This window comes from Trachemys scripta, chromosome 4 (genome assembly GCF_013100865.1).
Source record: "Trachemys scripta elegans isolate TJP31775 chromosome 4, CAS_Tse_1.0, whole genome shotgun sequence".
In the NCBI taxonomy this organism is placed as follows: domain Eukaryota; kingdom Metazoa; phylum Chordata; order Testudines; family Emydidae; genus Trachemys; species Trachemys scripta.
In genome coordinates this window covers 119,962,140-119,990,036 of record NC_048301.1, presented here as the reverse complement: position 1 = coordinate 119,990,036, position 27,897 = coordinate 119,962,140, and the positions used below count along the sequence as shown (strand labels likewise).

General features: G+C 44.1%; 1 protein-coding gene across 2 annotated transcripts; it reads left to right on the top strand.

The window, feature by feature from the left end:
• Positions 1-374: 374 nt before the first annotated feature.
• Positions 375-27,854, top strand: PTPN22 (protein tyrosine phosphatase non-receptor type 22). 2 transcript variants are annotated; one of them, XM_034770620.1, is made up of 16 exons: positions 375-1,283; positions 7,784-7,892; positions 8,644-8,720; positions 9,820-9,915; positions 10,343-10,381; positions 10,849-10,920; positions 11,036-11,095; positions 13,560-13,702; positions 14,545-14,611; positions 15,693-15,770; positions 16,299-16,391; positions 18,420-18,496; positions 19,098-19,876; positions 21,279-21,362; positions 21,512-21,642; positions 26,288-27,852. In XM_034770620.1, exons 1-16 carry the CDS (start codon positions 1,197-1,199, stop codon positions 26,372-26,374), a joined length of 2,079 nt encoding a protein of 692 aa, XP_034626511.1. In that variant the 5' UTR covers positions 375-1,196; the 3' UTR covers positions 26,375-27,852. The 2 variants fall into 2 exon arrangements, with proteins under 2 accessions (XP_034626511.1, XP_034626512.1); XM_034770621.1 differs by lacking the exons at positions 375-1,283; positions 7,784-7,892 and adding an exon at positions 9,135-9,248 and having other exon boundaries at positions 8,646-8,720; positions 26,288-27,854.
• Positions 27,855-27,897: the final 43 nt, after the last annotated feature.

The following is a 27,897-nucleotide window of genomic DNA, read 5'->3' as shown; positions in this document are numbered from 1 at the left end:
GTTTGTTTGCTCTGGCATTTGAATTAGAGCTGGGGCCTGAGGAGCTCTTGAGCATTGCAGAACACTGGATGTTGGAAATCCAGACTGCGTGTGTGGTTTGGGCCTCTCTCTCTAATCAAAGGTATCATGCTGCCAAATGTTTTCTTGTGCCAAAGAGCCCCGATCAGCCCAAGAAGCCAGCTTTGAAGAAACCGGCTCTGCTTCTCCATGTTCTAATCAGATCAGTTGCACATGTGTGATACAGCATTTATCGGGCCCCAAATGTACACGTCCCAGCCAAGAAACTGCTGGGGGCAGCATTCTCCTACTGCAAAGAGGAACAGGAGTTACTGGCTTTCCAACCATAAGTAGTTTGCTACAAATACAGGAGGAGAGATGTTAGGCTTCTGTTTTCGGCCAGACTAGCCCTAATGGAAAGGTGGACTAAAGATCCATTTTCTGGGATGGAAGCTCTGAGGACTGTCATTTAAAAGCCTACATTCCAGGACCTGCACAGTCTCATAGTGAGTGGCCTCTGTGGACAGTTGTGTAACTTCTACATTCCAATGTAAATCCTTGAATTTGATGTGGCTTTCCAGAGTTCATCCCAGGTCATTTGAAAATGCAGTGACCTCTGAGCATTTCAGGATTTGCTGGCGGAGTCTGGACCTGAGGTGTGACCTATTGTGTTTCAGAACCTACACTCCTGGAGAGAGGGTTGTCAAGTCTTCCGCTCAGATGGCTGTTTATCAGCATAGGGACATTTCCGGTGAGACAGAACTACAGATAATGCTGGTGAATGTGGCCAATGCTGCCCTGGTTTGCACAGCTGATGCAGTTTCCCTTTTTTCCATCTGCATTATATGGCTCTTTGATCAGAGTGGAGTTGATTTCAGAAAGGGCTATGATGAAGTCTGATATTGAAGAAAACTGCATAGATAATCTTAGTGAGACCACCCAGCTTCCTCTTTCCATAAAGAAATGAGCACAGTAGTTCACACTCCGAAAAGGAGGCACTAGGGCCCTGAGTTAAGAATCTTGTTTTTTTGTTTTTGACCACACGGGCTGTTACGCACTAATTTCCTTTAAGACTTGCAATGAAGTCAGTAAACCACAGCCTTCAGCAGGCGCTCTCCATGCTGGTGCTTTCCGTTATGACATGCACTTGACATGTCCATCCTCTGCTTGGCCGGACCAGTCTATCCCTGTCACGCAACATGGACCAAAGAGAGATTCTACTGCAAAACCTGGACAGGGCCCAAAGCAGAAAATTTAACAGAGAGGAGTTTGCAAACGAATTTTTGGTAAGTCACCTACAGGCACATTTCTGAGTCTAACCTAATTTTATGGGGAAGCTCTCAATTGTTGAAGCAAATTCTGAACTGGGATGTAATGATTACATGTAACACTTTGTTTTTCTACTAATTCTAGAACAAAAATGGATCTAGGAACAGTGTTAAAAGAGCAGTTTAATAGTTTCCATGCTAAGTGAAGCTGTGTTTAACAATTACCTGATTCGATGCTTCCTGTTTCCTAATTTGCAAACGCACTTGTAGGAATGTAGTTTCATTTTTGCTGCAGGGGGATTAGCTGCTTCACTCCTAATACCACCAGTGGGGGCCATGTCTCTAAATATTTGAAAAAGCCTTTTCCCTTCAGCCATCTATCTCAGAGAAAAGTGTGAACTGAAGTGGGTCAGAACTGAAATACCCACTGGGTCCCTCAGATGACCACTCGATATGGTTCACTCCAGTAACCCATCTTGCGATGTCAAAGAAAATCCAGACTAGGGATCTGATTGCAGAGAAATTCCCTGACAAATTCCTATAGGGACTGGTCCAGTCACTATTTCATATTAGCATTTGGGACCATGGTTAGAGCAGGAAAGAGGAAAAAAGTCATAAACTGGAGGCGTTAAAGAAGGATGTCCAGTCTCTGCATCACTAAGGTCCATACTGGCAACTTCTGAGGTCTCGGGCTATCCCAGTTTGCATGGAAACGTGCATTTTATCCAACATAAATGCATTTGCTGTAATATTTGTTAATTTTTTATTGGACCAACTTCTGCTGGTAACCGAAACAAGCTTCTGAGCTTCACAGAACTCTCCTTCAGCTCCGTAGAGCTCAAAAGCTTGTCTCTTTCACCAACAGAAGTTGGTTCAATAAAAGGTGTTGCCTGACTCACCTTGTCTCTTGTGTCCTGGAACTAACATGGCAAGTAATATTAGTGGCATTTCTCTCTCCCCCCTTGAATAGAAGTTTCCTGTTGCTTCAGGTCACCAGCAGCAAAAGCTGCTATAGACCATCTTTGTCCTAATCTACATTTTAGGACCCTCTGGGATACATTTGGCCAGAGGGCTGGGCTCAAGGCTTCCTTGCAGAGTTACATAAGAATGGCCATATTGGGTCAGATCAATGGTCCATCTAGCCGAGGATCCTGTCTTCTTACAGTGGCCAAAGCCAGGTGCTTCAGAAGGAATTAACAGAACAGGTAATCATCAAGTGATCCATCGCGTTGTCTACTCCCAATTTTTGGCAAACAGAGGCTAGGGACACTTCAGAGCATGGTTTTGTATCCCAGCCCATCCTGGCTAATAGCCATTGATAGACCTATCCTCCATGAATATATCTAGCTCTTCTTTGAACCCTGTTATAGTCTGGGCCTTCACAACATCCCCTGGCAAAGAGTTCCACAGGGTTGACTGTGCATTGTGTGAAGAAATACATCCTTTTGTTTTAAACTTGCTGCCTCTTAATTTCATTTGGTGACCCCTAGTTCTTGTGTTATGAGAAGAAGTAAATAACACTTCCTTATTTACTTTCGCCACACAAATCATAATTTAATAGTTCTGTTTAATGCGCCTATTTTCAAGGCCCCAATCTTCATCAGCTGGGTGTGGGCTCATCGGTGTGGAAGGATTGTCACATAAATCCAGAATCTCGTGTTTAACAATGACCCAGTCCTAGGAATTTACAGGAATTGTATTTGGGGATTTACCTAGTTAGTTGCTTTTGGACATACTAGCTGGAGATTGGCCTCCAGAGTAGGCTCCATACTAACCCCACAGTTTGGGTTAGTCCCTGGTGCTTTAGGACAAAGACTCCCCACTGTTATTGCTCAGCAAGATTTAGAAACCTCAGAAGGATGGTGATGCTGTTGCAGCCACAAGCCTTCAGCATCCCAGAGGCACTTGTATAACTAGTGACCTGAGTCCCCTTCCATCCTCCCAGGGGAAGGGAAGGGGGTTGTGCATGGCCAAGGCTGCTGGTGAGAATCCAGTCTGCTCAGGTAGCCCCCACATGAGCTAGCTCCCACTATGTCTTCCTAGAGAGGAGTCACTTCAAAGACTTAGGAAAATGTCAGTTGCTCATTGATGATCTCCGGTTCTCAGATACCTCTGTCAGAGAGCAGTGATTAATCTGAGTGCTGAGTACCTTGCAGTAACAGTCCAATTGTTCCATGGAAAAAAGCAATGTCACCGGTGGCTGACTTTCCCCACCCAGTCTCTAAAGCTCGTGCTTTATTGTGTGAGGGAGGCTGAAGTGTCGGGGGCATCAGGCCAGGATGCATGTGCTGGTCTCTGGGGAAAGTGGGTGTGTAGCTTGTGCACTGCCTGCAATCTTTCAAAAATAGTAAGTAGAAAAGTGTTTTCTCTGGTGCTGGGAAAGGCCTTTCCCAAAGCCCAGGATGGTTCAGACAGCTGTTCTGTGTATTAAGATCCTTAGAAGAAAACTGGTAAAGGCCAAACTTTCAAATCTGCTTGCCATGCACGAGCCACAAAAATAAGCCTGGGTCCATTATCCCTGCAAACACCCACTGCGTACAAACAGGTGCTTGCACATGCAAATTGTGTAATTGCTGGTGCCAATGGCAGTACTTGATTTGTGCCCAGATGTTCCATTTGGGCAGCCTCACATTTATAAGCTTAACCCTTGCTATTTGCATTTGCAATGTCACAGGTATCAGTCTGCCAAGTTGCCATATGTCAAGCTCTGTGGTGACAGAAGATGCAGATTAGAAACTAACCTGGCTTGGAGCTGTGTCTTAAAATATTGGTCCCTCAATGCCAAGTGGCTCTAGTCCCCTTAAAAAAATTATCTGGAAGTGGGGGACAGCACTAAAGGAGGTGCAACCCACAAAGTCCAGCCTTGGGTGCAATCTGCAGCAGGTTTTAGGGAGTTACAGATCTGAAATCCAGGGAGAACATCCTGCTGTTCCCCTGCACTTGGGCTTCCCCCTATGTTCCTGTTAATGTGGGGCTGATACATAAGAGTCCTGTGACTTCTGCAGCTCTGTTACTGACTCATTCTACCCAAATAAATGACAATGCTCCTGTCTCCCTCTGACTGTAGAACAACATGACAAGTGACAGCTGTTTCCTTAACTCATTAGATGTTTTAAAGTTAATGTTGACTCTAAAGTTAATTTAGTCTAAAAACTTCTGAATTTCCGTTAACAGAATTATTCTCTTGTCAGGGCCTGTCTGCAGCCACCATACAGCATGTCCTTTTAATCTGTTTTGCGAGAGATGCTGGATGGCTTAGGGAATAGGCTACAGGTCTTAAAGGGTCTTACAGAATACAAAGCAACATGCTTGCTGCACACAGAGGCTTGCCCCACAGTGTAACAATACAAGTTTGGTTCCTGTGCAACCAGTGGGCTTCACAGCTTGAGGAAAACAATTGAGAGTGAGTGTTGCTGACTCCTTGGCTCAGGAGATTGGTCACGAGATACAGAAGCTTTCACCTTCAAGTCTGATTTCAAATCCAACTCAGTTTAGTAGTGATGGAAAGCTCTTACCATCTGATGGCTGCTCAGTGCCATGAAATGAGTTGGGGTTTAAGTCTGCTTCTTAGTGGGCATGTGTCTGTGTTACTGAAATGACCACCATGACTGACCTCTTCCTTGGCAGTCTCAGCAGAAGTGCCACAGAGGCTGGTTGTTCCTCCACGTCAGGCCTAAGGCAGGCTGGTGCCATGTTTGCACAGCATGGTGTCTGCACAGCATCTACCCTGACCCCTGCATGTAAGCGGGGAACTTCAGCCTCCTGGGATGTCTGGCTGGGACTCCTCCTGCTGCTAACAGGCACATAGACAACTTTTTTTATTTGGGGGATGGGGAAAGAGTTAATAATGAAATAGTAGCTGTTTGAAATATAGTTCTGAGTAATTATTTGTACCATGACTAATTCTGTCCACATTGATTAAAAGATAAACGGGGCTTATAGTAGAGCTGTCATACTGGGTCAGACCATGGGCCATCTTGCCAGTGTCCTGGTTCCAACAGTCGCCCTTACCAGAGCGTCAGAGGGAGTGTACAGAATAGGGCAGGTATGGAGTCATCCACCCGTCTTCCATTCCTGGCTTCTAGCAGTCAGAGGTTTAGGGTCTCCCCAAGCATGGGATTGTGTCCGACCATCTTGGCTAATACACATTGATGGATTTATCCTCCATGAACTTATCTAGTGATTTTTTTTACCCAATTCTACTTTTGGCCACCACAACTTTCCATGGCAATGAGTTTCACAGGTTAGTTGTACGTTGTGTGGAAAAGTACTTCCCTTTTTTTAAATTTAATTGTGTGATTCCTCATTTTGTATTTTATGAAAGGGTAAATAACACTTTCTCTAGTCTCTTATTCTATACCAGGAGTTCTCAAACTGGGGGTCGGGACCCCTCAGGGGGTTGTGAGGTTATTACATGGGCGGTCGCGAGCTGTCAACCTCCACCCCAAACTCCCTTTGCCTCCAGCATTTATAATGGTGTTAAATATATAAAAAGTGTTTTTAATTTATAAGGGGGGGGGGTCACACTCAGAGACTTGCTATGTGAAAGGGGTCACCAGTAAAAAAGTTTGAGAGCCACCGTTCTATACCTTTCACAATGTTCCAAATGCAGTATTTCCTTTTATTAATGCAATCCCTAAATGTGTGCTAAATTCCTCCAAACTCGCAGTGGTGTGTGTGCAAGGACTACATTTACTTTGAAAATGTAACAGAATTGTAAGCTGATACTAGCTCTGACCTTGACCTTCTCCCTTGCACAACACACAGGAGAGAAAGTGGGATCGTGGAAGCCTTGCCTGCTGGGACTGTAGTCCTCATGGCTGCACCTCCTTTATGAAACAGGAAGTGTGTTGCTATCCAGTTGATTGATGCAAATTAGTTGCCTCTCATGAGTTTCTGGCAAACTGCTGGGTGATCCCTCAACTGGAGGGCAAATGCGGAGTTCTGCTCCTATAAACCTATGAGTTGAACCTATTAGTTTTTAGGAGAAAACTACCTTCCAAGTGCATCTTTCTCCTGGGGATGCCAGCTTCTCAGTGCTCCCCCGCCAGACCACAGAGCTATTTTTGTCCAAGTGTCATGAGACCAATGTGTTTTGTTTTTCCTCTAATGCCTGATTGGTTTAGCCACCCTTTCCACATCCTGTCGGAAAGCAGCCTCAGCTGGTAATTCAATGCATATTAGATGCAAAGAAAAGCTGTGCAGCTTCCCCTTGGCCCATCCAGTGTGCCCCAGGAACTGGAGCAAGACCTTTCTGACATGTTCCTTCTAAAGGGGAACATTAGCCTGAGTGACCTCGTACTTTTAGCCCAAAGCTTTTTATTTGCTTTTCTTCATCTCCAAATCCCAGAGGTAACCACAGAGCTGCCATGAAATGGGCAATAAGGGCATGAGAAAGCATCAGCTCTGTCAGACAGGATGGAGGCTCCTCACTCAAATCCTCTGGCAGGCATCCCTGCACTAGTCTCCCCAGAGACTAGACTCTAGGGTCTGCCAGGGGCAGAAATGCAAGAACTAAGGCCATGGAGCAGGCCTTCATTTCCCAGAATCATTCCACAGCAACAAAAGATCTGCACAATAACACAACTCCAGGAGCAATACGAAGGTGCGCACTAGACTCCAGGATTTCAAAGCACAGAGGTGTTGGGACCATCCCTCATTGTCTGGTTTGAGATTCAGCAGCATTAATTCCTTGCCTGTCATACCACCGAGCACAGTGGGCTAGATGTTACCATTAATAAATGGGGGCAGTGATAATAAAATGTTTAGTACTTTTAAAGGCCAGTGTGTAGTGAAGCAAAGGGTGTGTTTCTAATGGATCAGCCCAGTGAAATCACAAATCCTTTCAGATTGCACCAGCAAGACTCCATATACCTCCCTGGCAGCAGGGAAAACAATCCACAATGCAGCAGCCTTACGCTACCAAAGAGAGACTGATTAGAGGTGTCTTGGAGCCATGTGTTGTCTTTTTTAGAATCCCGTTCAGCAGTACCTGCAATTGCTTTTCTTCGGTTCCTCTTGTTGCACAGCTCAGTCTAATTCAGGCAGTACCACAAACCAGAGATTATTTGACAAAGATGCTTCAGTTCTTAGCTACAGCATGAGAAAAGTGAATTGCTTATCATTTGTTGGAGATAGCTTAATGTCACTATTGCCTGTTGTCTGCTTGGCATCTATGCTGAAAATGATAAGTTTGTACGGCAGAAGTTTTGTGTTCCATATAAATGTATAACTTTCTAAAGAGGCACTTCAAAAGCCTGTGTCAGAGCCTGTAGTGTCCCCAGCTCAGCATGCAGACTTTCTGGTCTTCAGAACTCCTGGCTGCAAAATGGTTCTCGAGTGGCTACTGTTGTCTGTTCGTGCTGAGTGCCTCGAGAGAGGCCAATCAGGAAAGAATGAATAGTGCAGACCTTGCTTTGTGGTGGTGAGTCTGGCCCCCTAGGGACCATCAGACATGCTCTCTAACACTGTGCTGTCTGTAACACATTCGCTTTAATCTTTCCATTGTTTTACCACAGAAGCTGAAAAGGCAATCAACAAAATACAGATCAGACAGAATATACCCAACAGCAGCGTCTGAGCAACCAGAAAACATCAAGAAAAATCGATACAAGGACATCTTACCCTGTAGGTTGAAAATAACAAATTTGCAAGTTAGCCTTTCTTTCTTACCAGTTATTGTCATACTAGCTTCTCCTTCCTCCCCTGCCCAGTATATACGTGGATATAGACATCAGTATGTAAGCCTAGCATGTATAGGCATGCATACACCAAAGTAGGCTATGCAGCACACATCAGGACATACATACATAGGCATATGCTCTCCTATGCTCATCAGATAGACATACCTGTGCATATCTCCATGTGACCCTCCACAGAGCAACTCTTAATATGCTTTGAATGCCATGATTAATATTTAAGATATCACTTTTTACTATTGTAATGTATATACATAGTTGTGGGGATCTGTAGGTTATTCAGTAGGGGAAAATATTTTTTCTTATTTATTAGGTAAGTTGTTACATGAAAGTCTGCTGTATAATGTGCATGCTGTCCAACTTCAGAGAAACCACATAAAGCAAGGCTTAGACAGAGATGTCTTTGGGGCACATTAATTCCATGTAGGGCAGAGACTGTTATACTACGTACTTGTACAACATCTACTACAATGGGCCTTGATTTAAATGTGCTCTAGCTCAATTATAAGATATGGGCTTGATGCAGGAATCACAATAAGAAATTCTATTCCCTATGCTGGGCAGAAGGTCAGACTAGATGATCGTAATGGTCCCTTTTGGCCTTAAAATCTACAGAATTTGGACCCTCTAGGCTCTAATGTGATACAATAAAAACAATAATTACTCCTTTCTCTCTCCAGTTGATCACAGCAGAGTGGAGCTCTCCCTCATCACATCAGATAAAGATTCTCATTACATAAATGCCAACTTCATCAAGGTATTGCCTGGTTTGTAGTACATACTTTCAAGTGCATCACACTGAGCTGTGAAAAGGCAGTGCTGCATGGAATTGGCAGGCTGATATAGAATAAGTACATATATCTAGAGTTGTACCAGAGTCTGGAGGGAGCTCCGTCCTGTCCTCATTGGCTATGGGGTGGCTCACCATGGTGGGGGTGATAATGAAATCGGGGGGAAATTAAGGAGACCTTTGAGAACCCTCCATGCCAACACCCCTTAAAATGTCCAGGAAGCCAGGCTTTGGTATATGAGAAGTGCATGATCTTGGGGAGGGGAGCAGTTTTCAGACTACAGCTCCAAGCTCAGAGCCCTGTGTCCCCATCAGCTTTATAGTCCTTTGTGTGTATGTGTTCAATGGCGAGTGGAATGACTCTACACTGCCTGCCACTAGCAAAGGCCTCTGACGCCACTGCTCAGACAGGAAGCCCTGCGCCCACATCAGTGCTGAGACCCAGTTACATCAGTAGAACTCGAGGCATCTGTGGCCAGCAAGAGACGGGGGCAAGTCAGTACCTCATTCCTCCACCCCTACAGCTTTGTTCGGTTTGTAAATGCCTCTCCCCTTGCTGTGGTTGAAGCAGAGACGTTTCCCTCCATCTGTGCCAAGGAATGTTGCCTAACCACGTTGTACAGGGCAAAGACCATTATAAAGGATGCCAGACCAGGATATTAACAAGTAGGGATATGCCCTACTGCAAAACATAGACCAGATCAGTATTTTGAACATTTGTCAGCAAGCTCCCCCCTAAAATAGAAAAAAATTGATGCTGTTTGGAAGTGAGAGGCGGGGGTTGTTCCAAACCCATCTCTCACTATCAGTAGAGAAGGGTAGATTCTGCTAGTCAGCTGTTGACTGGACTGTCAGTCCAACTAGCGATACTGCAGGGGCGAAAACACACAGCTTTTCAGAGAGCCAGACAAAAAGCTGAAGGAACTACAGTTGTCCTAGTCGTTAAAGCACTTTAGTCTTTTCATGTAAATGCAGTACAGTTCTAAATTAGTGCTGGTTCTGTCTCTTCGGGTGCTTAGTGCCCATTCAAATATTATATTCATATGCAATCTGAATTTCATTTTAGGGAGTATATGGGCCGAGGGCGTATATAGCTACCCAGGGTCCTCTCTCCACCACTGTTCTTGACTTCTGGAGGATGATTTGGGAATATGAAGTCCTGGTAAGATGCAGATCGGTGCTTTCTGTTACGTATTTTTACAGCTTTGCAATAAAGTTCATGTGTATTTGTGTTACTGGTTGGATAATGAGTATGTGCTGTTAGTGTGCCAGGATCACGAGTTGTACACCATGTTCACTGCATTTTTCATGAGGGTCTTTATCAAAAATACCATGATGGATGAGTATGTCTCATGACAGTCTTCCATGGGAGAGCTTTGGAGCTGAAAGGTCTCTGGCACCCATGCTGTGAACGGTGCCCAAATTTTGCCTACCTGAGAAGCATCAGAGTAAGAGGGCCATATGTGGCCCAAAATAATTTTTCTCACAACTGATAAATATCCCTGAATGCTACTTAACTATCCTATCTAAAATCTGCCTTTCTCCCCTGATTAAGAGACATTCAGGTTTTATGTACTTTATTTTTACAGATTGTGGTTATGGCTTGCATGGAGTTTGAAATGGGGAAGGTGAGTAATGTGTCGGAGCATGGAGCCAGTGTCTTGGTGTCACCAGGGGGAGAAAGAATGTGCATTTCCATTGGGTTTCACAAAGAATTAGTTCATATTTAGAAATCAGTGAATAGTTCATATCTGGAGACTCCCAAATGCACCCAATTTTGTTCAATCATCGCCAAACTGGTTCTGAGAATGAGATTAGCCTCTGCAAGAGAGAAAGGTCTCAGTAGACCACACACTGTGATGCTGTTGGCTCACTCCAGCAGCCAAGCAGGTGCTTGGATCATCAGAAAATGGTGCTGTCTCTCTGGAGAAACCGTGTATTGGGAGCCCCAAGGAAGAGGGAGACAAGAGTGAGCTCAGCAACAAAGCCAGGCATTTCGAAACAAATAACTGTCCATTGGGGAAGACAAGGCAGGAGACATGGCAGGCAGGTGTAAAGACAAATAATCACAGACTCTTCCTGCTTTTTACAACAGAAAAAGTGTGAGCGGTACTGGGTTGAGGTGGGCGATTCACCACTCCAGTGTGGTCCTTTCACCATCACTTGTGTAAGTACATCAGCCTTTTCCATCCTGCCTAACAAGTGTTCCACAATCTGTGGCACCCTTTATGGAAACCAGTGCCATGTATCTGCAGAAAGTGACTAATGTATTGCTTCTGCAGGAATTGGAGGAAAAGAAAACTGAATATGTGATTCGGACTCTAAAGGTGACACTGAACAAAGTAAGTAGGGAAATGGTCAGGCAGGAAGAGCATCCAACTGGCTTTACTGCACTTATTCTAATTAAATGGTATCGTTGACTGCAGGAGATACAGGGTTTCTACAAGTATCAGAGGGGTAGCCGTGTTAGTCTGAATCTGTAAAAAGCAACAGAGGGTCCTGTGGCACCTTTAAGACTAACAGAAGTATTGGGAGCATAAGTTTTTGTGGGTAAGAACCTCACTTCTTCAGATGCAAGTAATGGAAATCTCCAGAGGCAGGTATAAATCAGTATGGAGATAATGAGGTTAGTTTAATCAGGGAGGGTGAGGTGCTCTGCTAGCAGTAGAGGTGTGAAAACCAAGGGAGGAGAAACTGCTTCTGTAGTTGGATAGCCATTCACAGTCTTTGTTTAATCCTGATCTGATGGTGTCAAATTTGCAAATGAACTGGAGCTCAGCAGTTTCTCTTTGGAGTCTGGTCCTGAATTTTTTTGCTGTAAGATAGCTACCTTAACATCTGCTATTGTGTGGCCAGGGAGGTTGAAGTGTTCTCCTACAGGTTTTTGTATATTGCCATTCCTGATATCTGACTTGTGTCCATTTATCCTCTTGCGTAGTGACTGTCCAGTTTGGCCAATGTACATAGCAGTGGGGCATTGCTGGCATATATAACATTGGTGGACGTGCAGGTGAATGAGCCGGTGATGTTGTAGCTGATCTGATTAGGTCCTGTGATGGTGTTGCTGGTGTAGATATGTGGGCAGAGTTGGCATCGAGGTTTGTTGCATAGGTTGGTTCCTGAGTTAGAGTTGTTATGGTGTGGTGCGTGGTTGCTGGTGAGAATATGCTTAAGGTTGGAGGGTTGTCTGTGGGCGAGGACTGGCCTGCCTCCCAAGGTCTGTGAAAGTGAGGGATCATTGTCCAGGATGGGTTGTAGATCACTGATGATGCGTTGGAAAGGTTTAAGCTGAGGACTGTAAGTGATGGCCAGTGGAGTTCTGTTGGTTTCTTTTTTGGGCCTGTCTTGTAGCAGGAGGCTTCTGGGTACATGTCTGGCTCTGTTGATTTGTTTCTTTATTTCCTTGTGTGGGTATCGTAGTTTTGAGAATGCTTGGTGAAGATCTTGTAGGTGTTGGTCTCTGTCTGAGGGGTTGGAGCAGATGCGGTTGTGATCTTCACCAAGCATTCTCAAAACTACAGTTTCTCCTCCCTTGGTGTTCACACCTCTACTGCTAGCAGAGCACCTCACCCTCCCTGATTGAACTAACCTCGTTATCTCCATACTGATTTATACCTGTCTTTGGAGATTTCCATTACTTGCATCCGAAGAAGTGAGGTTCTTATCCACGAAAGCTTATGCTCCCAATACTTCTGTTAGTCTTAAAGGTGCCACAGGACCCTCTGTTGCTTTTTAGGGTTTCTACAGTAAGCTTTGAAGGAGCTGCCAATATTCCACAACGTGTTATTTTTTTATTCCATAGTGATTATATACTAAAGGAAGTAAAAATAGCCAAGTTGTCAAACCCTAATTTCTGCAGCTGTTTTAGCTGAGAGCCAAGGTGTTATTCTCTGGATAAGAAAAACATAGGGCTTGTCTACACTTTAAAATGCTGCAGTGGCACAGCTGTACCATTTCAGTGAAAACACTACAGTAGAACCTGAGAGTTATGGATACCAGAGTTACGAACTGACCAGTCAACCACACACATCATTTGGAACAGGAAGTGCACTCAGGCAGCAGCAGTAACAAAAAAAAAGCAAATACAGTACAGTGTTAAACATAAATTACTTTTTAAAAAAAAAAGGAAAGCAGCATTTTTCTTCTGTATAGTAAAGTTTCAAAGCTGCATGAAGTCAATGTTCAGTTGTAAACTTTTGAAAGAACAACCATAACGTTTTATTCAGAGTTACGAACGTTTCAGAGTTACAAACAACTTCCATTCCCAAGGTGTTCGTAACTCTGAGGTTCTACTGTACCTACGCGGAGGGTTTCTTCTATCAGCATAGGTACTCCACTTCCCTGATAACCAGCAGCTGGGTCAAAGGGAGAATTCTACCATTGATCTAGCACTGTCTATGCTGGGGTTTGGTCAGTTTAACTGCATCACTCAGGGATATGGGTTTTTCACATCCCTGAGCGACATAGTTATACCAACCTAATTTCCTAGCATAGACCAGGCCTTAGCCTCACTGTTTCCTCTTTAGAAACTATTAGCAGGCAATATAGAGAGTGCCATGTAAAATGAAAAGGCCTAAGAGAACATTTACAGAGTGACAGACAGGTTATATTCCAGAAATATAGTGTAAATGGGTACTGGTGGAGGGTGTAGCACATATTGACTTTTTTGATGCCTTTTTGATCTTGGAATGGCCACCTGTTTGTATGCTCTGTACCGACATGCACATCTGAGACGTGGGGCTTTCTCCTCACATAAAACAGGCAGAATTCCTGGCCTTAGCTCCTCCTCTTTCTTCTCGTTTACAGGTAATTCGCACTATTTATCAGTTCCATTATAAAAACTGGCCAGACCATGATGTACCCTCCTCCATCAACCCCATTCTTGAGCTTATCTGGGAGATGCGCTGCTACCAGCCAGATGACAACATCCCCATCTGTATTCACTGCAGGTAAGGAGGTTTTACTGGCAAGGGAAATGCTATTATTTAGCCTCAAGTGAATGGAACAGCTTCTTTCTTTCTGTTTAGGTGGGTGTTTAAAAGCCTGTCACTTTTTAAAGTCTTAGGTCAAATCCCCTGTCTGAGGAGAGCAAGTTCTAAAGCCAGAAGCTGTATCTGAGCAAGTTGGATAGAAAAAAAGCTGGCTACTTTGTATGTACAATGATATTTGTAGTTACATACCAAGAAAAATATAATCAGTCCCCATGCATCCGCTGATCACATAGGATTTATGGAAGAAATTTGTTCAAGTGCCATGTGGGATTTTTCATCCTCCTGCGGCTCATCAATCAGCGTTGTGTGGTGGATGCAGGGAGGGTCCTGGTTTTGATGGACCAATGCTCTCTCACAATCTGGCAAATCTCTATGTTCCTACTGCCAAGAGCAGAATAGCCGCCACATCTGTTTGCAGAGATTGCAATCCTGTGTGGAAGTGATTGCTCTGCAGCGTGCTGTGGGAGTTGGTAAGGCACTAGAGGTGCTGTTTCTAGAGTAACATGGCTGAAATGAACAGGGCAATGCACCGGTGTCAGCAGCCAGCTTCCTCCTTAAGGCATCATTGGAGGCCGGCTCAGGGATGGAACTGATAGGATATATGATATGATATGATTGGGCTGCCTTTGGTCAGAAAATACAGTGCTTGGGCTTAGGCAATGTAGACTTGGATTTGCATCAGTTGCAGAATAACAATATTGATCCATGAATAAAAACACAGAAGGAAGAGAGATTAATGTCAAGTAATAAGTGAAGGCAAAACCCCTCCTCAAATCTCAGGGCTCCGATTTTAATTTCAGTGCTGGTTGTGGGAGAACAGGAGTTATTTGTGCCATTGATTATACCTGGAAGCTGCTGAAGGATGGGGTGAGTATCTCAGCAGTGCCGGGGATCAGTCTTTTTGTTTTCTTGCATGCCTACCCAGTGCTTGCTTTTTACCCTGGGCTCTTTTGTTCCTCAAAGTGCCCGTGTCTGGCTCAGTCTTTTTTGAACCATATTCCCAATGATAGCAAATTCTCTTGCTGCCTTTGAGTATATTTCATATGCTAATTCTCTCATAAACTCCCTCTGGCCCACAATGGTGCCGGAACAATTTTTATTGTGGGGGTGCTGAATGCAGAAACCATGTATTTGAGTTGCTATTACTACTTCAAGCCAGGGGGTGCGGCAGCACCCCTAGTTCCAACCCCTATGCTGGCCCAACTCTTTGAAGGCAGTGTCAGATGAGTTTAATAATCTCCATGCTCTGTTTCATGTTGTCCTAATTTCATCCTGTCTCTTCCTCCTCCATAGTGTTTACTGTTCGTCCCAGACATGTGTTCTCTCCACATGCTGATATGAACCACTTCTGAGGCCTTAAAACAACCTAAGACATAAAGAGGCAATAAAAGCCTCTTTCCTGTTGCTACCCTCCTATCTGAATTGTAGGTCACAGTGCTTTACCACTGTTCTGACATCAGTCGTTAAACTGGCTTTTTGCCTGCAATCCGGTGCCTGGCTGCAGTCCTGATCTTCTGTCCTTTAGTGTAAGAAATTCAGGTTTCTAAAACTAGATTATTTTTTTACTTGTGAAGTAATTCCTGGATGAATGCCTGTCTCAAGACAGGATTCTAGGAGTGGCTATTTTCTGCATCATGGTCACACTAAAATCCATCTAGATCACAGTTCAGAGCAGGTTGCCATAAATTCAGCTTCTCTTTGCACTCCATGGAACTTGTATTTGTCTCTCATGCTGTTGTCAGAGAAAGGGATGCCTCCTAATGAGTAGAAGATGGGAGGGGATATGTGAGGAGGGAAACGATTCATCAACAAAGAAAAAATCACAAGCAGTAAAGATTTCTTGTAACAACGGGCCTGAAGTTTGGATCCAGGTCTGAACTGCATCACCATTTGGGAGTGGTTTTGGTTCAGGCCCATTTCTAATTTCTCATGATCTCTTTTTTATAAGATTGTTCCAGAGAACTTCAGTATTTTTAGTCTGGTCCAGGAAATGCGCACACAAAGGCCATCAATAGTGCAAACCAAGGTATGTTCAGAAAGCTCCAAGTAGGTCATAGCTACTCAATGCTTGCTATAAAACCAGACCCATAACTTCTCTTCAGGGTTTGCAAGAACCAAACTTGTATTGTTACACTGTGGGGCAAGCCTCTGTGTGCAGCAAGCATGTCGCTTTGTATTCTGTAAGACTCTTTCCCAAAAGAAGCTTATCAGGAGAAATCAAATGAGTACATGATGATGTAGCTTAGTACTTGCGATTGTCTATGCTGAAACAAGTTATTGTTCAGTAAGCGAAGCTGGCTTCGACTGGGATGTATTGAAGAGGAAGCTCAGCACACAACGTTTGTTCAGTTGACATTAACACATACTCAAACCTTGACCATTTGAAAACAGCAGCTATAACCCCTTCTGAGAATTTGCCTAACCCAAGGACTGGAGTTTCCAGCACTGTAAGAGCTAATATGTTGCACGGTTCAGATGAATCGGCTGCTGTCTGAAGTGGATGTGAGTAATGGGGATACCTGCATCTCCTGTGTTTCTTCTGTTTTCTATGTAGGAACAGTATGAATTGGTCTACGATGCTGTGATCGAACTCTTTAAAAGACAGATTGAAGTGCTCACTGTCCAGTCAGACTCTACTGTCATAGAGGTAAGATTTGTCTCCCCAATGCATACTGCCGTTAGCTGTCCTCTTATGGCTGAGATGTGTTAGCTCAGATTCAGACTCCTCCAAGCCCTGCTGAACTGGGAAGTGATTTGCACTAAAGGAATGCAGTTGCTGCTCTTGTATATTTAATGGTTATATTATGGTTGCGCAAAGGGGCTCCAATCTATGTAGGTGACTGAACTGGGAAGTGGTTTGCACTAAAGGAATGCAGTTGCTGCTCTTGCATAGTTAATGGTTATATTATGGTTGCGCGAAGGGGCTCCAATCTATAGTCCCCAGAACTGTAGTATGAGAGCACCACATGCACATTATTGCATTCATTCTAACTAACCCTCTACACAGGCAGAAAGATTACAGTCATACAGGGAGTCTATGGCAGAGGCAGAGACTGAACCCAAATCTCCTGAATCCCAGTCAAGTGCCTTGACCACAAACCCAGTCTTCCCCTTCATTATGCAATCCCTGTTACAGCAGCAAGATGCAGCGGAGGGTTCCACTTGCTTTTTTTGTGTGTAATTGTTTATTATAATGAATGAATAAAGTATTGACTTTCCCCAAACAGTCAACCTCGACTGGCTGATTTCTAGTAGGCATCCCAGCAGACCTGGGTCTTGAGGAGGGATCAGAAGGAGCAGAGCGTAGTGTCCTTATGGATTAGTTCAGGAAGGCTGTCCATGTGTACACAGCATCACAGATGAAAGTTTCAGAATATTCATTGGACAGGTTGGCGGTCAAACTGGCAGTATTGGCCAAATGGGAGTGGATGATGCGATAAGAGGCAAAAGCTAGTATTAACATGTTGCCTTGAGAGATGCCATACAGGCAGCAGCAGCTGTCAATCCAGGGTTGGGCCCTGCACCTCTTATTCATCTCCAATAGCTTTGACTAGAATCTAACAATATAAAAGAGATCCCAAATTCCCCTGAGAAAAATCTACTGTAGGAGAACAAAACACAAATCAAAGACATCGCTACAAAAGGTTCCGCTCCCAACAAAGTAGATAGGAGCTGCGCTAGGTAATGCCCATTACAGCTAACTCCTGGAAGAAGAGAGGCTAAAATGTACAGTGAAAAAATACATGTAAATTCCTCAGCCACATCTAGTTCTGATGGAGGATGAAGTGTCTGAGTCTGAAATTGTGTGGTCAAGTCATATTTGAGTTGTAGAGTTAACACTTCTTAATTCTGACCTTTCTTTGTTATTATTGCTCAGAGCCCTCCACCTCAAACATGGTTTGTCTGGCTGTCTTCAAACTTTCTGAAACAAATGCATTTCTAAACAGACTCAGACTGAGAAACTTCAGTTAAAAGGGGGTGGAAATAGGGCTTACAATGAAAAACATTTGGCATTGTCAGCAAAGGGTTTAAGACTGACTCCACAATAAAGTCCAACTTTCAAACTGAACCCTTTAAAATATGTACCTGAGTTTGACATGCTGTAATAAGTTGGTGTTTGCTGAGACTTCACAGCCAGACTTGGTTGAGCAGATTGTGGGAGTCAGCTTCCTTCTCTTGTGCTGTGGACAGTCACATGGTTACGTGCAGATGTGAGGCCAGGTTGAGACAGAAAGCAGAGAAACACTTGAGTCCGGATGTGGTTTTATAGCTCTTGGCCAAACCTTCTCGGCTGCAGAGACCTGGCTGTCCTTTGAAAACGCTTTATCGAAAGAAGGGGATGAGCGCACAACTAAAGTGTCAAAAGCAAAACCAATTTCCATGTAGCCAGATAGCATGTGGGTCCTAGAAGCACAGCCAGCTGCAAAGACATTGCAAACTTTTTGGGGAAGAGTTTGATTCTTGTAAAAATGTATGTACTGCATCTTCCAATAAGACAGTGTCTGTTTTTGCTGTTCCTGCATTTTAATTTCCAAACAATCAATGATAGGCAGAGGTAGTTGGCAGAGCCAATCACCAGGAATAACAAAGTGAAATGAAACCTTGTGTATTGCCTGCATGCTTTCCTGACAGTCTTGCTGCAATACGAGTGAGCGCTAACCTTCTCTTTCAATAGATTCAAACAAACCATCCAAGACTCCAGCCACTTCTGAGCCCACTGGAAGAAACTTATTCTCTGACACTACCAAGCTGGTAAGGGCAGGTCTAATCTAGACACACATGGTGCAAGTGCCATGTGTCAATGACTTCCAATTTCAGGATGAAATAACATTATTTCTAGTTGTTCTTCTAGCACCTGAATCCTGTGTGCCTCTATAGAGAGTGGTCATAATGAGTGCACACAAAACACTGAAACAAAAATAGATACTTTTTTAGGGAGACACAGACATGGTAATTGCCTACAAAGATTCAGGTACCAAATGTCCATTTTATATAGGTCTCTTTTTCAATATATTTTAGAAGGAAGATTGATTTTGATTTGCATCTTCTGTTTTGATCAGGAAAACATTTATTTTGCTGTTTGGTAAAATTCACCCATGCAGAGGGGCCAGCACAGGCTTATTCACTGCTTAAGCCCTCAAAGTAGGGCTCAATCATGAGTTCATTGGTCCACAAGCATTGTGTAGGCTCACTGCACAGGATGAGCTTCCCCCTAAAAACATGGCAAGGACTGTTGGGGACTTGCTCTTGTATGCACATGGGGGTTAGAACGCCGTGGAGCTCTGCTTATATAGTAATGGGGTTTTCTGAGCGGTAAATAGTTCTGTTCTCATATAACTGTACTTTATTGCAGTTCAGCGCGAGAGGAACAGGAGCTACATCAAAGTTCTGATCATATGGCACAAGGAGAAATATCACTGACTGATGCATCGAACTGTAGGCCCTCAACAGTACCTGACAACTATGGGCACAGTGTTCCTCCCATTAGACAAGCCCTATCTTCTGGGGCCTTGAACTTCAGCAGCAGCAAGAATGCAGGTGCCGCTCTGCTGTCTGGGGAACCACTCCAGAAACATCACAGCTTAGACTTGAGCAGCATTTTTTCTGACGAGATTCCTCTGAACCTGAAATCTACAGCTGCATGTCAGAGAAACCCTAGTGTCAAGGCCCCATTAATACAAACCAAATCAACTCCCTTTGAGTTAGTGCAGCAGAGAGACACCCAGGAACTGGATGGAGGGGATGCTGTATCCTCTTTGGGCCCCTGGCTACCAAACTCCTGCAGTTCTGTGGGCTTTGAGGTTAAGAAGCAGACTGACTTTTCTTCTGTTGAACTGAACCATTCAAGCAGACTAGTAGACGCTCCCCCGCGACACATGAGCAGTGGCCTACATCCTTCCCCATATTGTTGCTCAGCGGAAGACCCTTACTTTTCTTCGCTCTCTTCAGATGATCCAGGATCCCCGATGTTTATTGACTACTTTTCAGAGCTGTATGAAACAGTTTCCCTTTCTTTCCCTGCTGCAATTTCCACAATCCAGCCCTTGGATTCTACCAGGGCCAGTCCTCCAGTGTCAACTCCTCTGTCCCAGCATGTTCACCCATTGGATGACAGGCAGGCATCCTCGCAGAGTAAGCTGTGTGGCAGTGTTGCCAGCTGAGCTCATTTATTCTGGGGTTTTACCATGTGGTGTGTGATACCTTTTTGAAATTCACATAGGATTTTCCTGCAGCCTGTTCTATTTCCGAATCCAGCACTCCCACTCAGTTGGACAAGGGACTCAAATGTTCCTTCTGACTTCAGTAGAAACCACAACCACATAGTGGAGGGCAGAACTGGGCTTCAAACTGTTGATTCTGCCTCAGTTTTCCATAGAAATTGCCATAATTTTCTGGGGTAGCATGACCATCAGAATCCCTCTAGTACTTCTGCTCTATGCTACCATGTCACCTCAGGCTGTGACCTCAGCAGATATAAGATAACCAAGGTTGGGTTTGGTTAATACTTGGATTGGATCACTCCACGGAAAACCAAGGGAACTGTAGGAAGTGGTTTTAGGGACTCCACTAAGGATCCCTTCCCTCAGTTATTTAAAGATTCCATAGCTCTTTCTGAAAGAGTCCTGGATTGGAACCCTTGGGGAAATACTGGCTCTATCATAGTCAGCGGCAAAACTCCCACTGAGATAAATAGGGCCAGGATTTCACTCCTGGTGTCCTGGCTGAACTTAAGCCTGCAAAGTTACATTCTGCCCACATAAAGTTTACTCCACAGTTTCCATTGGGTACAGGATTGTTCTCTTCATGTCCAAGTCAATGGTATCAGTGCAGTATTTGTCAGTTACTTTGGAATTGCTGTAGGTGTGGAGTAAAAACTAAAACTAAAACCATCTTTGCTCCATTCAGGCTCTTTAGGACCCAAATGTCAAAAGTGCTCTGAGGAAATTCTCCAGCTTTCTGTGGGATTTCAGACCCCTAATCCCTGACTGAAGGTGTTATACTGGAGTTTAGGTTGGAGTAGTTACCAGCACAACTGCCACCTAGTAGTAACAATGTTAATTTTAAGTTTATGCAGGTTAACATGCATAAGGACTGATCCTGCTCCACAATGGGTGTTCTGCTACTGACACAAGTGGAAGCAGGCACACAGTTTTAAAATTATCTAGAGCAAGTGGAAATCATATTGGAATATACCTAGATTTTTTAAAATAAAGTTTTAAAAGATTTTGATCACAATCTATGGTGCCTGGTTGGATAACAGCAGCCAGGGCTCACAATGGATGGGTTTCAAGCTCTGTGGATTGCTTATGGGGGTATCCCTCACAGCCTGGGAAAATGGGGATGATTTTTTTCTTGGTGGAAGATGGATTGTCAACAATCGGTTTATATTAGATGTTTGATGTGGACTAAATGACTTGGGTGAGTCAGTTCTCAAGGCTGCACAACTTTGTAGGGACCCTTCTTAGCTGTGTATTGTGGTAAGGGTAGGACTGTCCAAAGAAATCCAAATAACTAGCCATGTTTATTTAATCAGAAGCATCTCCAGACCCAGACGATGATGTTCCTCCCCCTCTGCCTGAGCGAACCCCAGAGTCCTTCATTGTGGCCAATGAAACTGGTAAGTGCAAATAGAGAAGTGCTAATTTAAGAAGTGCTGAAGTGACAGTTCTGATGATTTGCTCAATGCTTGAATCACAGCATACAACAATGAATTACTTGGGCTACCCAGGAAGTGAAAAAAACCCTCTTGTATTTAATTCTTTCCAGGTCAACCTCCACTGGCAACGTTAAACCACCAACCTGTACCAAGAAATATAAACATTGGAACCTCTTCAGAGTGGAGTGGGGTGCCTCAGCCAAAGATATTTGATGACTCAGTAAGACTGAGGCCAAGTAAGGTAACTAAAGTGATGTTTTTATCTGTTCCTAGCAATTTTGCTATGCAGATCCCCGTGTAATGCTCCCTGCTTCTGCAAAAAATATACCAGTCTGGATGGCATGTGCTTTTCTTAAACTACTGCAGATTTCAGATTCAGAGTTCAGTCTTCAGAAGTGATTTCAGTTGAGGCTGTCAAGACAGACTTTTAGGGTAGTAGCCAATGTGGTTTAAGAGAAAACAGAAGTGCCACTAGCCCTCACACTACTGTCTACAACCATAAGGGCCAAAATGCATTCCAGAGTTTCACTGGGGATGGGGACAGGAAATAGTGCAGAGGGAGTCATGAATCATTCAGTCACTATGTTGCCATCCCCTCAGAATGAAAGCAATGAACTGGGATCCTATATTAATGTATCTAACATAGAAAGATGTTTAAAAATATAGCCAGCAGCATTCTGTAATGCAATAGATGTGAAGTGCCAAACAAGGAATATCAGGAAATGAGGAAACTTAGTTACTAACAAATATTTGGAGATTGCCCTTTTGTATTACAAGCATAAATAATGATGAACCTGCCTATCCTATTAAAAATAACAATGTTCATTTATACAGCACCATTCTTCCTGCAGGATCCCAAAGCTCTCTACAAGAGTGCATCTTCACTAGGAAAAAAGGTGTGTTTTTAACTCAAGTTAGATAACGCAAGGTAAAGTAGCTTGTAGTTTTCACATGAGTTCACAAGTCAAGGTAAAGACAACTGAGGAGCCTAGGATTTACTTTAACCTGTTAACTTGTGTAAAAACAACCAATTTCCCTAGTCTTCACTAGGACTTAATCTTGAGTTAGCTAACTTGAGATGAACACACACCTCAAATGTCTACATGGGTGTCACTAACTCACCCCTGAAATGCAGCTAATTCTGGGGTGGCATAGTAGCCAAGTGAAGAATAATTTCTCTGAAACTGCAGGGGGAATTTACAAAGGTGGAATGTGATAACATTTGCCTAGGGCTGTACTATTAATTAACCCCCTTGTGAAAAGTGCTCTAGGATATTTAATGACCATAAGTCACCTATGTGACGGGTTGGATCACAGAAACCCCCTTGGGAGCTGCCACCTGATGTGCAAAAGGCTACCTCTGCTCCTGTTTTGCCTGCCAGCTCAGGACTCCAGCACCCTGTCTTGCTGAGCCAGACACTTCCGTCTGGCTCCAGACACAGACCCAGGGTCTGAATCACTTGTCCCAAAGCTGCAAGTTTACCTGAAAACAGCTCACAGTAGTTTGCTCGTCTTTAGCACTCAGATGCCCAACTCCCAATGGGGTCTAAACCCAAATAAATCCGTTTTACCCTGTATAAATCTTATGCAGAGTAAACTCATAAATTGTTTGCCCTCTATAACACTGATAGAGATATATGCACAGTTGTTTGCTCCCCCAGGTATTAATATATACTCTGAGTAAATTACTAAATAAAAAGTGATTTTATTAAACACAGAAAATAGGATTCAAGTGGTTCCAAGTAGTAACAGACAGAACAAAGTAAGTCACCAAGCAAAATAAAATAAAATGCGCAAATCTATGCTTAATCAAACTGAATACAGATAATCTCACCCTCAGAGATGCTTCGGTAATTTTTTTCTCAGGCCTTGGCTACACTTGCAAGTTACAGCGCTGTAAAGCCTCCCCCAGCGCTGTAACTCACTCCCCGTCCACACTGGCAGGGCACTTGCAGCGCTGTATCTCCCTGGGTACTCCGCTGCAGGTACTCCACATCTCGGAGAGGAATAACAGCTGCAGCGGAGTGGCTACGACTCACAGGTGTGAGTGTAAACGCTTGCAGTGCTGTACTAATCACCTTGTCAAGTGGCCAATCCTCTCCATTGTTGTGACTGGCTGCAGGAATGCGGAAGTGCCGGTTTCAAAGCTCCTACCACAGAGAAAAGCAAACAATTTGCAGCTTGCTTTGAGTGAGTAAACGAATGAGCAGGGGGGCGGGAGTTCGGAACTTGCAAAATAGAGAGCTGACATGCTCCAAAAAGCACTCTCTCTCCCCCCACACTCCCTGTCACAATCCACCCCACCCCCCCGTTTTGAAAAGCACGTTGCAGCCACATGAATGCTGGGATAGCTGCCCATAATGCACCGCTCCCAACACAGCTGCAAATGTTACAAGTGTGGCCACACCACTGCGCTGGCAGCTGTCAGTGTGGACAGACTGCAGTGCTTTTCCCTACTCAGCTGTACGAAGACAGGTTTACCTCACAGCGCTGTACAGCTGCAAGTGTAGCCAAGGCCTCAGACTGGACACCTTCCAGGCCTGGGCACAATTCTTTCCCCTGGTACAGCTCTTGTTGCAGCTCATGTGATAGCTAGGGGATTCTTCATGATGGTTCCTCTCTCCTCTTTGTTCTCTTCCATCCCTTTATATATCTTTTGCATAAGGCGGGAACCCTTTGTCCCTCTGGGTTTCCACCCCCCCTCACTGGAAAAGCACCAGGTTAAAGATGGATTCCAGTTCAGGTGACATGATCACATGTCACTGCAAGACTTCATTACTCACATGCCAGCACACACATATACAGGTAAATACAGCCATCTGCAGACAATGGGAGTCATCAAGATTCCAAACCATCCTTAATGGCCCACACTTTACATAATTACAATAGGCCCTCAGAGTTATGTTTTATATTTCTAGTTTTAGATACAAGAGTGGTACATTTCTGCAAATAGGATGATCACACTCAGTAGATTATGAGCTTTGTAATAATACCTTACAAGAGACCTTTTGCAAGAAGCATATCCCAGTTATGTTATATTCACTTATTACCATATTTTTCCTAAAACTATCCCAGTTACATTATATTCACTCATAGACTTTAAGGTCAGAAGGGACCATTATGATCATCTAGTCTGACCTCCCGCATGATGCAGGCCACAAAGCCATCCCAACCCCTTTCCCTTGACTCTGCTGTTGAAGTCCCCAAATCCTGTGGTTTAGAGACTTCAAGTAGCAGAGAATCCTCCAGCTAGTGACCCCTGCCCCATGCTGCGGAGGAAGGCGAAAAACCTCCAGGGCCTCTGCCAATCTACCCTGGAGGAAAATTCCTTCCCGACCCCAAATATGGCAATCAGTAGAACCCCGAGCATGTAGGCAAGATTCTCCAGCCAGACCCTCATTGGCCATTGATACTATTTACCAGCGATGTCACGCTGTTCCTTTGACGAAACTCGCGTTATCCCATTAAACCATTCCCTCCATAAACTTATCTAGCTTAATCTTAAAGCCAGACAGGTCCTTCGCCCCTACCGTTTCCCTCGGAAGGCTGTTCCAATATTTCACCCCTCTGACGGTCAGAAACCTTCGTCTAATTTCAAGCCTAAACTTCCCCATGGCCAGTTTATATCCATTCGTGTATCCACTTATTATCATGTTTTTATAAAACCATATAGACTGCACAACGTCACAACCTGAGCTGCCAGTTTTACATCTGTCTTGGTATTTATGGGGTTCCCTCAAAGGTGGTGGGTATCATAGGCCTGGGGAGACTGCTGTGGCCGCCAGACCCCTGGTTGCGGGGTTTGGCAGCAAAATTTTTGCTTTATTACGCACCATGCATAATAAAGATTCTGGGGTGGCTGAGGAGGTGGTATGTGCTATTCAGTTTCTCAGGTTCATCAGTAATCTCCCTGGACTCCCTGATGAACCCAGGAAGTTGAGTAGCAAGTACCACCTCAGCAACCCCGGTACCTGGATGGGTCATGTCAAAAGCATCTTCGGGAAGAGATGCTTTTCCCTGGACGGCTTGGGGTCTGGGGAGGGGAGGTGTGGAGCAGCTGCGGCTGGCCCTGGCACCTCCAGGCAGGTGTGGGGGAGGCCTCGGGGCTTCTACCAGCCTTGGGTTTCCCCGGCCAATGTGTGTGGGTTTCCCCGGCCACAGAGGAGGTCAGGGGGTCTTGGGGCTCTGGATGCAGGGGGAGGAGTGCATGGGCGGAGCCAGGGGCTAGCCTCCCTGAAGGAGGGCTCCAGCCACCACCCATGGGTCCCCTTCACAGTAGCATCTGAGGCATGGGTGCTACAGTGGCAGAAGAGGTTTTTCCTTCACTGTAGGAATTCCACCTCTCCGTGCAATGGTAGCTATGTCAATGGAAGCATTCTTCCATCGACCTCGCTGCATCTACGCTGGAGGTTAGGTCTGCATAGCTATGATGCTTGGGCATGTGGATTTTTCCCACCTGCATGCCATAGCTATGTCAACCTAAGTTTGAAGTGTAGACAAGGCTTGAGTCCCTCCCAAACATGAGTGAATTTATTCTCTCAGTTCCCATATGAGATGGGAAAATATTGTTGCCCCCATTTTAGAGATGAGGAACAGAGACTGACAGAGTTAGTGACTTGCCTAGGGTCACACAGGGAGACTGCAGAAGAACCATGAATTGAACTCCCCAGCCAGTGTCTTAACCACAAGAGCATCCTTCCTCTGAAACACAGATTCAATTAATAACAAGAATATAAGAAATGTAGAACTCATCGTCCATTACATTAGTAGGTGGTGTTTCAGTGCTTGTAATATCACTTCCTGTTCATTGCCTACTTGCTCACAATATAAAGATTCGCATTTGGCTTTTGAAATTTCAAGTATTTTCCCTTTTTGTTTGTTTCCAGAGTGTGAAGCTCCAGAGCTCCAGATCAGGTACAGTTTATCTTGATGTTACTTCATTGAGTCCGTTGAGATACCTGTCTGTTTGGTAGTAAACTCGGTAGTGTACTGTAACTGTACCGAACTGCACTTTGTAAAAGTCCCTAGGCTCCATGCCCAGAGGAACAGCTTTGTTGTACACATGACGGACTAGTGCATCAACCAAACTAGTGTTAGTTTTTATAGCTCCTAATCAGTCCCTGAATCAGCTGGTATCCTTTTGTGCTACTGTTTCTTTCAGTCTTATCCGGAAAACGAGTTGTCATTGTTTCCTTCTCAGACTGTTTATTGCCTTGGGAACATTCTCTGCCATTCTCTTGGGAATGGGCACTTGTAGCACTTGCATGTTCTCTTGGGAAGGATTGTAGATTTATACGGATTGCATTACTGTGGTCACCATAGGGGATGTCAGCCCAATCCAGTTCAGCAAGCTGATATGGGAACTGGACTGGATGAGCCGCACTGAGAATGCTACACTCAAGGCAGACTGCAAGGAATAGGGCACACAATCATCAAAACTGGCGGTTTAATTCTATAATTAGATTCACCAATCCAGTAACAAAACAGCTTCTATAATACCACACTGGTCACCAAGAAGCCAAATACAGTCTTTTTAAGCATTCTAGCCCTTGACTTCCATCCAGACAGATAAGTCTAATATAGTGAGTGAGTGGTTACTGAAAACCTGATTCACCATTATGTGAGGTTCACCAGTTCCAAAGGACCGGACTTGATTCCCAGGTCAATGAGAGTCTCAGATCTTACCTAATAATCATGCTGATGCCAACCCTTTTGTAACGAAAACTAAAGGCTTCATAATAAAAAGAAAAGAGATGCAAAAGGTTAAAAGATCAATATACATACAAATGTGTGTAAAGTCCTTAGGACAGTTTCATAGCAGAGAAGGTGAGGCTGCTTATTTGTAAAAGTGTTTCTGGAATCAATTTAAAAGGTTATAATCCAATAGGCAGGCAATCCAGGTGTAACATCTGCTGAAGCTCTTCCATGAGAATTCCCAGGTAAACCTGGAAACCACAGTTTTATAGCTTAAACCTTCCCTGTTAACATTTAAGCAGAACTAAGATGAAAAGGATCAGGCCTAAAGCTTCCTTTATAGTTCTCTAGCAAGCTGATAAGCCTCCTCACAGCAAGACCTTCCCCAATGAAGAATAGGCAGTGCAGACTTTTGCTCTGAAGCTAATCTATTTCCTAAGCATACACAAGCAAACCAGTTGCATTCATTCACATATGACAATTAGCCAGTAATTCATTATAGCATAGATAGTTAAGCTGAAGACAATGTAAATAGTATTAGTTTCCTGCATTATCTTGCATTTTTGATCTTAAGGTTTACTGAACCATCTGCATGCCAAATATAATGCAATTAAGACATGAAAGGGAATTAGCATCTACAAATAAATCTGGTTACATTGTTAAACTTCTAACAAGATACAGATAAACACAGACAAATACATCAATTAGCATCTATCCTTGATTTCTATTACTACAAATAAATAGGTTAATGATTGCTAGTCTAGTACTGTGGTTCTCAAACTTTTGTACTGGTGACCCCTTT

Excerpts from the sequence above, each read along its gene's own strand:
- PTPN22 (XM_034770620.1), top strand. The coding sequence starts at position 1,197 with ATGGACCAAAGAGAGATTCTACTGCAAAACCTGGACAGGGCCCAAAGC. Across the intron at positions 1,284-7,783 it reads AGTTTGCAAACGAATTTTTG|AAGCTGAAAAGGCAATCAAC; the intron begins GTAAGTCACCTA and ends GTTTTACCACAG. Across the intron at positions 10,921-11,035 it reads GTCCTTTCACCATCACTTGT|GAATTGGAGGAAAAGAAAAC; the intron begins GTAAGTACATCA and ends TTGCTTCTGCAG.